Source organism: Austrofundulus limnaeus, unplaced genomic scaffold (genome assembly GCF_001266775.1).
Source record: "Austrofundulus limnaeus strain Quisiro unplaced genomic scaffold, Austrofundulus_limnaeus-1.0 Scaffold311, whole genome shotgun sequence".
Taxonomy (NCBI): domain Eukaryota; kingdom Metazoa; phylum Chordata; class Actinopteri; order Cyprinodontiformes; family Rivulidae; genus Austrofundulus; species Austrofundulus limnaeus.
Window position 1 is genome coordinate 573,722 of NW_013952713.1, and position 13,120 is coordinate 586,841.

At 37.7% G+C, this 13,120-nt stretch overlaps 1 protein-coding gene across 1 annotated transcript in view; it reads left to right on the forward strand.

Moving 5' to 3' along the window:
- LOC106527157 (solute carrier family 12 member 9) overlaps nucleotides 1–13,120 on the forward strand; it is a gene marked incomplete at its 5' end in the record, with an annotated part of 91,294 nt that overhangs the window by 46,029 nt on the left and 32,145 nt on the right. Inside the window, 1 exon segment of the mRNA XM_014021958.1 lies at nucleotides 5,952–6,076. Within this exon segment, the coding sequence (XP_013877412.1) occupies nucleotides 5,952–6,076 (125 nt within the window).

Below are 13,120 nucleotides of genomic sequence, written 5' to 3' on the forward strand. Positions count from 1 at the left end.
TCATAAGATTAATATATTTTGTTACATAAAATGACTATGTTCCCAGCTTTTGTGATGCAAAAACAGCAACACACCTAAATAAAACTCAGAGCAACAGAGAGAAAAAAGGAGAGGCACACATCCATCTTGCTATCCTTATGAGGACTTCACACACACATGCGCTCACAGCTTGTCTGCCTGATTCTGGCGCTCCCGTTTTTAACATCAGGCAAAAAATGCATTTAAAACAGCTGACGTTAATTTTAGATCACAGTTTGAAATGCTCCAGCATTTTTAAAAAGAAAAACAACACGGACACGCTGATTACAGTGCGGGGCGAAAGTGAAAGTAAAACATGGTGCTGAGCACCCATTCGGAAAAGAAACAGCTGTTCTTTCTCCCCTCATATTCCGACACAGAGGGTAGAAACAGCTAAATTAGACAGTGAAAACACATTTACAGTTCATAACTCACCCTTGTTGTAACATTCATTCTGTGTTGTCCGCAAGCACTTTCTGCCCTGTTGTGGAACTTTCCACCTATTTCCTTGAAAAATAAAATGGAACCAGGCACTTTGAAGAAGCTCTGACGCTGGTTGTCTATGTAGATAATAATGTGGGTTTACACACCCCAGAACCGAACATTTTGACTTCTGAACTTGCATTTTCGGCATTACGCTATGAACTACAAAATCACACAGTGAGGAAAAAAAATGGCGGGCTATGAAATCCAGTTGGCCAGAAATACATTACCATAAATGGTGGTTCCGAAGAAAAAAGTGTGACGAAATAAACAATGAAACGAAATAAACAACAGCAGATTTTGAACAAACTGAAAAAAATGACCCATAAAATAATATAAAAATATCTTTGCAGTAACTGGACAGAATTAAAGTTTAAATTAAAGTTTTCTACACTCCTAGACACTATAATTGCACAAAAAATCGTTTATAAATGCAAAAAAGTGCATTTAGCATGATATGTCTCCTTTAACAGTTGGTCACTATTGAATGGCTATGGGGAACATCAGCAATGGTTGGCGTTGAATTCTATCTTGTTGTATTCCTGTTTCTCTTTATTATTCATTCATCTTATTATTATTCCATCATCTTCCACCTCGGCACGCTTCTCCTCCTGCATACTTTGTCCTAGAGCTGCCATTGTAATTTGTATTCAATTCCGTTTATTTATATAGCGCCAAGTCACAACATACGTTGTCTCAGGGCACTGTACATAAAAAAGAACAATCTAAAGAAGAAGCCAGCAGGCTGCGTTGAATCACTTCATCACAGTCTCCCATCCTGAGCAAATGGTGGGGAGGAAAAACTCCCTGCTAATCAGGAAGAAAGCTCCAGCAGAACCAGGCTCAGGACAGGCGGCCATCTGCCTCGACCGGCTGGGTTGTGGAACAGGAAAGAGACACAGTAAACACAGGAGAACTGGTCCAGGACTGATCCAGGTGCACCTTCTTTTGGAAGAGACAAGAAAAAACATGTTATTGATAGAAATAATTACAATAAACATGTAGAGAAGAAAGACTAAAGACAACAGCAGAGTGAGGGAAATTGCTCAGTTTGTGCTCCAGCAGTCTAAGTCTATAGCAGCAGAAATGAAGAATAATTCAGGAAACCTAAGTCTAACTATATGATTTATCAAAAAGGAAAGTCTTCAGTCTAATCTTAAAAGTAGACAGAGTGTCAGCCTCATGGACAGAAACTGGAAGTTGGTTCCACAAGAGAGGAGCTTGATAACTAAAAGCTCTGCCTCCCATTCTACTTTTAGAAGCTCTAGGGACCACAAGTAAACCTACAGTCTGTATCTGTTAGTGTCCTCTGCCAAATGATGGCTATGCCTTTTGGTGCCTGTACAACTTGTAGTTTTTGAAATATTGATGTTTAAACTTTAATCCAAAAATCATAATGAGAGTCAATGGAGCCTTGATTGGTCCAATATTGCCCCCTGCTGTATCTATTCAACTTGGTACTGCACCATAGTTTAATAATATTTAAACTCAGTAATTCAGTGATTACAATACTATGATTGTATTTTGATGTTTTACTTTAATATTATCCTAATAGTGCTCTATTGCTGTAATATATTGCAGTTTAGTGTCAACGATAGCACTGGCAAAGTTGCCTCTTTATGCACACATACAAACCAACCCCTGGCATTGCCCTCTGCCACAGCTCCAATGGTCTCATGGTGAACACTATGGGCTTTTATGCGGGAGATCAGGGTTCAGTCCCAGCTATGAAGAAACAATTTCATTAAAACTACATATTTTCAGATTGTTATATTGTCACAAGATTACCCTAATTACAAACACCTGCTGACTTGGCAGGTGTTTGACTGATATTAATTAGAAAACACATTTGGGCTTGGTCACAGTTCATATAATGCATGTCAATGGAGCCTTGTATTGGTCCAATACTGCCCCCTGCTGTATTTACTCAACTTGGGACTGCACCATAGTTTAATAATATTTAATCACAGTAGTTCAGTGATTGCAATACTAATATGTATGTATTTTGATGTATTAGTATAATAATGTCTTATTAGCATAAACATCTTATTTAATATCGCTCTATTGTAAAATAATGTAGTTTTGTGTCAACGATCGTCATTGGCAATCTGGCTTCTTTCAAACACATTGAAAGGAATCACTGGCAGGACACTCTGATACACCACCAATGGTCTCACGGTGAACACCATGGTCTTTCATGCAGAAGATCAGGGTTCAATTCCTGTTATGAATAAAAAACTTCATTAAAACTACATATTTTCAGATTGTCATATTGTCACACAATTACCCTAATTACAAGCACCTGCTGACTTGGCAGGCAAAAGCTGATATTAATTAGAAAACACATTTGGACTTGGTCACAGTTCATAAAATGGCTGTCAATGGAGCATTGTATTGGTCCAATACTGCCTCCTGCTGTATCTGCTCAAATTGGTACTGCAGCATAGAAAACACTTTTGAACTTGGTCACAGTTCATTCTGCAAGTCCACTGCTGCAGGCAAATGCATGCTGAAATGGCATGCTACAAGGCAATGCACACTTGTTTTTACATTGTAAAAATCCATGTCTAGTTGTATTTGGATTTTTATTTTCCTTTTGCAGTGACGGTTTTGGAGATTATAATCTTTGTCTGTTTAAAAAGCCTGTCCAAGGACTCAGTTTGCAAGTTAGCCTTAAGCAAAAAAACCTGTTCACAAAGCAACAGTTTTATCAAGTAGCATGTAAAACATCTGCAGTAATTTATTTAAATAAATCCGTTCCACTCATAACTTGATATGTGTAATTAATTGGTGAGTGTGATATCAAAAAATGTTTAGTTTATGTTGTTAAAACTTTTACTGCTTTCTTTTTCTGCCTGTTACATCTGTGGTAATTCCTACTAGATTATACATAGTCATGTTCACACATTCTGGTGTCAGAGAACGTGGAAGAGACCAGCACTTGTCATACAGTCATTATTTCTTTCTTCTATTAGAGTTTAGCCACTGGCCCTCTGTCAAAGAGAGGGAGTCTCATGCATCTCTTGTCATTATCTTCAGATGTATAGGTAGTTCTCTCTCCAATTTGGGTCCAGAGAATTAAAAAAAAAACAAGTACATCAACTTGCCTGTGCTGTCAAGTAGCTGCCAAAGCTAACATGGTCCCACAATTCAACAGCAGCTAACATTTTATTTTAACTGAAACTGAACTTCAGCCTCAATCAGTGGCTCTCATTGGAACCTGTGGTTTTTAAAATATTCCCCGGTAAATATTATATATATATAGTATTTATTTATATATATATATATATATATAGTATTTATATATATATAATATTTATTTATATATATAGTATTTATTTATTTATTTGTTTATTTATTATCAGCTTCCTCTACTAAGATTATAGCAGTACCCAACAGTACACCTGTTCTGATTCACCTTTTAGTCATATATCTAGATTATTGCAACTCCCTTTTTTTGCTTTACCAGATAAATCTATCCATAAACTCCAACTGGTCCTAAGCTCAGCTGCTCGTTTCATTTCCAGCACCCCTTCCACATATAACACATGTCCTACAGTATCTTCACTGGGTCCCAATCGAATTTTGTGTTTCCTATAAAATCTTGCTCCTCACCTGCAAAGCCCTCAATAACTTTGCCCCTTAGTATCTCACAGAAATTCTTCACATAGACAGACCTTCCTACACTTTCAGGTCTTCCTTCTCAATCCAACTCACCCAACAAGAGCCACCTGCTCATCTGACCACTATAGACTCAAGAACTTTTAGTCATCATCATCATCAGCATAGTTTATTTATAAAGCACAATAAAACCAAAGTGCTATATAGGAACATAAAATACAAACAATAAACAAAGTACAGTAACAAAAAAATAAAAAAATAAAACCAAAATCAAACAAAAGAAGATCTGTATATATTTGGATTTATGATAACTGGATTCCTGCTGATCGGCTGTGGAGGTGTCCTGGTTTATCGGAAAATGAAAGCAATCCTGACAGCCGTTCGGGCCTGTGAAAAGCTGTCAGGGACCTTGGATGATGTCTGCTGTACTGGAAATGCACAAATTCAAATGTTGGGGGATATAAGTCACAAACTGGACATGATTCTGACGAGAATTGCAGTTCAGCAGCGTGCCCAGGTGAGAGATTATACCTGGTTGAAGTTTCAGATGGAGAGCGGCGAGGAGGTAATGAAATTCGGAACAATGGCATTTTCGCCATCACAGAGATGCAGTTACGACTTAAAGCAGAGAGAAAATCAAGGCTGTTTGTCCCAAACAATTATGTTTATCTTTGAATCCCTGCAGCTGCTGACTTTTTTCAGCAGTTATCAAAACTCCCCCAGATGACACGTGAGATAGAGGCTTGTCTCCCCATCCCCTACCCGTTTCACCCGTGGGGTGGATCAGTCTGGAGGTCACGATGGGTGGAGACAGAGAAACTGAACTCTGGTGATTTGTGCTTGGTTGATAACAACTTGTATTTTGGACTCTGAAGGTCTTTGATTGGTTCCAGCGCAGAGTATTACCCTGAAACATCACCGGCTCTTTTGCATCCTACCCCGTACCATGTGGTTCATCCCCAGCCCCCTCCCTTCCTTAGCTGCCTTGCACTATATGCAAGTGTTTTTTTTTAGTGTATGATCCTGTGTTTCTGTGTAAACATAGGATCAAAGCATTTTTTAAACTATTTTTTCCCATTATGTGTATTCCAAGCTTTTTAAAGGTAGCGTGACCCCAGCTGGTTGCTGCATGACCTGAGCACCCATTACCCAATGTTTTTGTCATGTGTCTGTCTTCTTGAATGGGTATTCTTAAATGTAATTTTACTGTGCAAATGATTACAATAAAGGCTTTCATCATCATCATCATCAAAAACAAAGGCTGGCCTAATGATGTGCTTTTCAGTTACTCAGCACCCTACCTCTGGAAGCCAGAATAATTTTGCAGAAAACCAAGTTGTTTCTCTTTAAAAAGCTTTATTCCTCAGATCTTGAAACTCCTCAACAGCCTGTCTCCCAGCACATGTCTGTGTGAGGCCTTGGGTTCTTATCAGAATATTAACAATAACAATGCCCTCTCACAGGCCTGCGTCTGTTGCCGGTAAAGTCTCCCCCACTTCTCAAGCCTTCTGTATATCTAAACATTAATGTCACACTCTGGGGGCTGTCATGGGACACATTGATGGAGACTTGCTGAATCTCTCCCTGTTTAAAGCACATGACTGCAATCAATCACAAAATGTAAAATATGACTGGATCTAAAAATCAGTTAATCAGTCACAAAAGTTCTCTCTATCATTTTGCCTTTTTTCTGTGTTTATGTTGAACAAGAAAATGATTGTTGTATCATTTTTCATACCACTTATTTGTTTTGTCTGATTTCAAAATTAATGAGTCTGTCACTGTTAATTGTTGGATTTTGTTGTTTTGGTCTTTCTTTGTCTCTCTAGTTGGTGCTGTTTTCAGGAAAGCTTAACACCATTGCCAGTATTGTGACCATTTTCTTCCTGCTGGTGTATGCTGCGGTGGACTTGGCTTGCCTTGCCCTGGAATGGGCCTCTGCACCTAATTTCAGGTATACTTAGCAGATTCACACACCCTCCCTTTGTCTTTTCTGCTGTTGTCTATAAATTTGTGGGGAATGTTATTTTTTGCCAAGGTGGATGCTGCTATGAGACAGTATAGTAATTAAAAGACATAAAACTGGCCAATGCTTATAGGCCTATATTGGACAGGGACTGACAATAAAATGGTGACTGTGTTTGTTATTGTGTGGGTGTGCAGACTAAACTGGATGTCAGAGTAACGATGCATGCCTATGCTTAGAGATTAAAATTTACAGTATTGCTATGCGTTCGGTGTGTGTTTGCAGTCCCAGGATACTTGTAGTTATTCTGATTTATTAAATTCCTTTTAAACTACTCTCACACAACTTTGTGTAAAAACATTGGCTGTTTACGTGGCTGAATGACATTGTGACACAGAGTTTAAAATCTGAGTCACTCTGCACTTTCTTAGGACTCGTCACATTTTTGTGCTACCTGAGGGTGTTGCATACAAAATCTTCAAAATTCAATAAAGTTTTTTTTTCTGTTTTATTTGTTATGGAGGAAACTGTTAAAACATCACACGTTGGTTTATTGCTGTGACTGATTACATCCAGTGTTGCTTTAAATGTTGACTGCAGTGATGGTTGGAAATGAGTCACAAGACATGAAAGAGCGCTCGCTCCTTTCTAAATCAAACACACATCAGTCGAGTGGGACTAAACGATAACACAGCAGCAAGCATTGTAAACATACAGTGTTTGGACACCATAGAAAGCAATTCTCAGTTCAGTGAGGGCTTCTTGTAATATAGATTTTTCTGCATAAAAGGATTTGTTCACTTGTTCTCTGAAGGTTTAGTTGGGTAATGTGAGTGGTTTCAGCTGATAGCTGTGTAGTAAATAAGCATGGGCCAGTTCTCAGTTTCAACATTTTGCCAGTGTGAAAACCGTGAGCAAAAATACACAATTCACTTTTTTTTCAAAAAAAAAAAAATTTGATAAAATATTTTGCAGAGCCGAGTAACTTTCTTATCGTCTATCGTGTCTCTGAACTATAACCGGTCATATTTTTTAAAACACAAATCGTAAACACAATAGGTAGTAGTACTGGCTTTTTGAAACATTTTATTTGGCTGTATTGGATTGTCAAATCATTTATAGGATTTCTGAAGTATGGCCATGGTAGTTCTGAATAAATGAATTCGGCTGACAATTCAGCAAATGGCTTCTTATGATGCACACCTGGTGCAACAGGTGATAAGTCCAAGAGGCAGCACTGACTGAGAATGAACAATTATCTCAGTCATTAGTCTAATAAAATAAACTTCAGAAAGTGTCAGGTTGAAGTAGTTGTAGTTTATCATAAATAGCTGCAAATTTAAATAAAACTCAGGATTACAAGATTCTTAAAGTTTTGGTGATATGTGCTAAACTTGTTTATATTTGGAACCGTACTGTGATATTACTGTAGATCAATGCATTTATTGATAAAATATAAAACAAATTGCTTTTATTGGAATTGATTTTGTTTATTTTGTTTGCATAGTTTGCCTATATTATTAAAATGCAAAATAATTGGTATGAATAAGTTAAATTAACTTTGCACAGAAGCTTTGCATAAGTGAATGAAGTCAGGGGTTAAAAAATAGTTGTTTTCTTCAGAATTTCCTCACTTGTTTCAGATATATGTCCACTTATGAGTAACAAAATAATGACTTCCATGTACCATATGTGTTCTTATTATTAACCTTTATTGTCCCTCAGCTGGGAAGTTAATTCTCTGCATTTTACCCATTGCACATGTTAGCACATGTGGAGCAGTGGGCTGCCAAGGGAGCAGCTGAGGGGTTAAGGGCCTTGCTCAAGGGCTCAGAGTGGGAGATAAATTACCTGTAACTTCTGCTTCACTTATCAGCAGCTTGTTGACATAAGGTGAAAAGTTTGAGCATGTACAAAATTGTTGGCTGATCATAGTGCTGAAAACATATTCAAAAATTACACCTAACTTATGCAACTTACACAAGTGTGTTGGACAAAATTTCCAGAAGTTGCCTAAAATGTCGTAGCATGATAGGGCCTTAAGACCTTCAACCTAATTGTTCTTATCAAATAAAATAATGTTTTTATTCCAAGTTTCCACATTTGCCCTTCACAAGTGTCTCAGTATTTTTGACGCATACAATATAAGCAGATAAATGCTCTAAAACAAAACAAAAAAATACGTCAGACAAAATCTAAAATTGCATGTTTTGAAAATACCTAAAGTAGTGTAATTTTTGAACGAGACTACCTTTTTAAAAAAGCATGACAGCATTTCTGTAACAGAAGAGTTTTATAGTCTTATATATTAGCATCATTGTGAGCTACCCATTGAAATAAATTTATAAAACATTGCCTTATTATGAACCAGCAAAACACATTATGTTGTGTATCCCTGTGCTGCCATTTGTTGAGGCTTTTAGGTGGGTTATAACACAATGGTTTGATTTTTATTGAGTCTTCTCTAAGAGTGCACAAGTTTACAAAAAACTATTAATCCCACTACAATGACTTCCTCAGCATAAGACCCCTGAATTTTAGTGGTCACACAGACAGGCCTGTACCATTCTCATGATGGATGCCATATATTCTCTGCCTATTTGTTGAGATAAGGTGATGGATCTTTCATCTAATTACATTTCTTCCTTACATCTTTGCAGTGCAGTGTTTATGGTTTTCAAAAATGCATTCATCTTTGCAGTAAAGGAGTTAATGCACTGCAGTTCTACTACAATATACCTCTCTGTGTACAAAATTTCTGTTCTCGCTGAGTGTCTGATCGTGTCCTATTTTGTTTAGATGACATTCTGTTGCCACAGACAGAGTTACTCATTTTTTTCCTATATACAATAAAGACATCACAGTGACCTTGTTGCTTCAAACAATTCCAAACAGTGATGAATATTCTGTAATAGACACCCTTAGTCTTTTCCTTTAGCCTTCTTGATACAGTGCAAACTTTTTTTATACCTGTTCTGTGTTCAGAGTTGAAGGGAGTTCCTATCCTGTTTATCACTGGGTGAGAGCTGGGTACGATCACATACAATCAACAAATAAATCAAAAACATATTTTTTTCTGGGATCTGTGTGAATTGTTTGAAACCTGACAGGGCACACCTGTGTAGTGAGAACCATTTCAGGTGACTACCTCTTGAAGCTCATCAAGAGATTGCCAAGAGTGTGTGAAGCAGTAATCAAATCAAAAAGTGGCTGCTTTGAAGAACCTAGAATGTAAGACATACTGTATTGTTGTTTCACACTTTGTTAAGTATATAATTCCACGTGTTAATCCATAGTTTTGATGCCTTCACTGTGAATCTACAACTGTCATAGGCATGAAAATAAAGAAAACGCTTTGAATGAGGTGTGTCCAAACTTGTGTGTGTGTGTGTGTGTGTGTGTGTGTGTGTGTGTGTGTAGAATTATTATTATCATTATTACTATTTTTTTGCTTGTTTTCCTCCCAAAATAACTATAACACAGTCCAAGTGGTAAAAACATTCAAATGCTAAACCATTGGATGGTCTTTGAAAGAAAAAAAATCAGTCGCACAGTTTTTTAGTCTTTGATTTTATTTATTTGTTAGTTAGTTAGTTAGTTAGTTAGTTAGTTAGTTAGTTAGTTAGTTAGTTAGTTAGTTAGTTAGTTAGTTAGTTTGTTTGTTTGTTTGTTTTGGTGCTGTCAATAACCCATTTTTTCAGACAAAGTTTAGATAGGGAGATCCAATGGTCTAATGGTCTTTGTTGGTTAAAAAATATTTATTTAATTTGTTTTGCGTTTTGACTGCCATCACATTTTGCAAGATGTCACATGAAATCATGGATATTTTATTTATAATGCTTGACAAAACAATTATAGCTGTCTATCTCAACATATGATAAAGTGAGCGGTTCTTTGTAAGAGGTGCAAACAGAGCCACAGGTGTGTTTTTAAATATACCCAGCATTGTGATCAAGACCTGTACGTAACTACGGCTTTTTTTAGTGTGGCTGTGCTTGGACATACAGAAATATTGCAATGACAGAGAGTGGCAGCACTCAGTTCAGTAATACGTTTTATGGGGAAAAAATGCATAGTTTCTGAACTCGAGAAGCTAGTTTGTTTGTGGTGATGGACAACAACTCTCAAGAGCCTGAGCAAAGTTTGACCTAAGTTTCCTGTAGTTACTATAGCTTGTATCATATCATGCTAACAGATTCAGATTGCCAGGAGCGTGCATACTTCATTGAGGATACAAAAATAGATGTATCACTTTTAAAGTGTGTTGCGCTGTATCGGCTGATGCCTCATTGTCATTGTGTGACCGCTGGCAAAGACCAACAGAAAGTTGGCTATAAAACTTTTTCTGCGGTCCCCTCCCTATTGGTTAAGGGCCCCGGGGCTTCCAGAGCCGATAAGACGACTTGTTGTCTGGCCGACTGCCTGCTCTGGACCTTCTCCCCAGAGCTGTTAATTCAGTTAGTTCACTGTTGCTGTGCCACCAGACAAATTTTAATGCCAGTTGTTTATGTGTTTATTGGTTAAAATTTATTTATTTAATTTCTTTTATGTTTTGTGGCGTGTGCTCCTTTCTTTCTGCTCTCAGTTCAGCACTCTCCAACATCTCTTTCCAGGCGAAAGGAATTAAAAGCCATTTAGCTCGTTCTCCCCCCTGAGATCTGCTCTGTAATTAGCATAACTAATTTAGCAGAAATATTTCTCTTTCCCTTGAATTTGCTACTGTGTAGGGGAGGGAAAGGACTGAAATTATGATGTAGCGGAAAAGATGCTAACTTGTGAAGGGTGTATTTATGTGCACGTGTTTGTGCAAAAAAGAATGCAACAAAATAACATTTTCTGACATTGTAGTTGCTATTTTTTTCCAACGAGTGGCTGTGTGTGTGCTTGGACATTTCCTGCTTTGGAATGTGTTTGCGTTTTTTATCTTTATATGTGAGACTTAGGTTGGCTGCAGCTTTATCAGTGATGGTTCCAGCTTTGCGGAGTGTTCCTCGGGGGGGTGCTTCATGTTGTGCTGCTGCAACCGCTTGTACTAGTGATTCAAACTGAATACACACAATGTAAAACACAAAGTAACAGACTTGTTTAGGACACAACTGTGCTCTCTACACAAATGCCAAAGGATGTTTGTGAAAAGCATAAAATTCACTAATCTCATGACCTTCAATCAGATTGAAACTTGGCTCAGCCTAAAAGAAACTCTTTAAATGTATCTACTTTTCACTATAAAAGTTTTAGCAGCATCCTTCCCGGAATTATTACCTTTGATTGTGCTCAAAAGAACCAAGTTTTTTCCTTATATTGGACTTGCCTCGTACCTAAATATGACTCTGTTGGGATTTGCTTGAAGCATGTTTTTATAGGAGGAGGTTGTGCAAAAATACAGATGGGTTGTCAGCCCCATACTGTTTTCTCCTAATGTATTCTCCAGTCAGGTCATGTGGATGGGCTGTATTTTAGGTTGAATTGTGTACTCTAAGTTAGTCGTCTCACAAAAAGTATACAAGAAAATCTACATTTTAAATAACTGATGTGTGTACTGTTGGATGGATCAAATATTAGAATACATAAATCAATTATCTTTTTTTCCAGCACTGTAAAATATAATTAGTGGCATATTAAAACATTTATATATGTGACTTGTAATTTAATCCGACATAACAAATTTTATTGACAGATTTTGAGCTGATGCAGATGGCACACAGACTTTTTCCACGTAAACACGACACAGTTGTTTTCATCCAAATCGTATTTGTTTATGGATAATACAATCTTGAGTTTAATACAACCCTCATTGTTTAAGCTTAAAAAGCATTTTAAAAAATCTAATCTTCATTGCTACAACTAGTACACAGTACTACAGTACAGTAGACAGACTTCAGTATTTTTTAGCCTTTGGGGTGCGACCTCTAGAAGGGAAACATTATTTGGGGACACCCACTCGAGAAGAAGCAACATAAGCTTCCGGCTCAGTTTGTCACTGAAAAAAATAATTTGCTCCCAGACCAGTGCAGAAGTCGGTTGTTAAAAATTAGCAAGATGGATTTATCAAAACATGAACATCCACCTAATGTCTAAGACTTCTTTTCATTGCTGCGGTTAACAAGAAAAAGAAAAGAAGTTTGAAATGAAAATACACCATAAACAATAACTGAATAAAAGACACTAGTGATATTATTTACATTAACCTCATCCAAACTGTAGCATTAAATCTCCAACACAGTCAAATACTTCACACCACAAGTCTCACTGAGGGCAATTAGTTGGCATCTACCAGGTTAATCCAATATGAAGTTATCTGTTTTTTGTTACCATTTTTTTAGATTTTAGACTTTGCACTAAATGGTAAATGGCCTCCACTTGTATAGTGCTTTATCAAGTCCAAGGACTCCAAAGCACTTCACACTACAAAGCATCGCTCATTCCTACACACATTCAGACACTGATGGTGTTAAGCTGCATTGTAGCCACAGCTGCTCTGGAGCTGACAGACAGAAGTAAGGGTACCATTTTATCAGCATCACAGAGCCATCTGACCACCACCAGGAGGCAAGGTGGATGAAATGTCTTTCCCAAGGACACAACAGAGTGAGCAGGGGTTTTAACCAGCAACCAGTTACAGGATGATTCCCCTAACCACTTACAGTATCTGCAGTCATCCACAAGGTCAATGCAGTATTTTCTGGAGTTGGGTCTTATGGTGGATTGGGTACGTAATGTCTCATATTTTCACGAACCTCTCACTTATAGAATTTGGCATCTTCTGGCAGTCTTGTCCGCACTGACGTATCTGTTGGCTACAGACAGTGCCTCCACTCTCCATCTCTATTGCTCTTTTTTAATGTCTCTAAGGACTTGATTGGTGGCTTTTTTTTGTCCTGGCTGAACTTGCTGTGTCAGCAAAGTGACATCAGTTGCTGGAGAGTAAGGAAGATGGGAAAGGGGGAGATGGGGCGAGAGAGCGCGCACGCTCGTGCGTGTGCGTGTGCGTGTGTGTGTGTGTGTGTGTGTGTGTGTGTGTGTGTGTGTGTG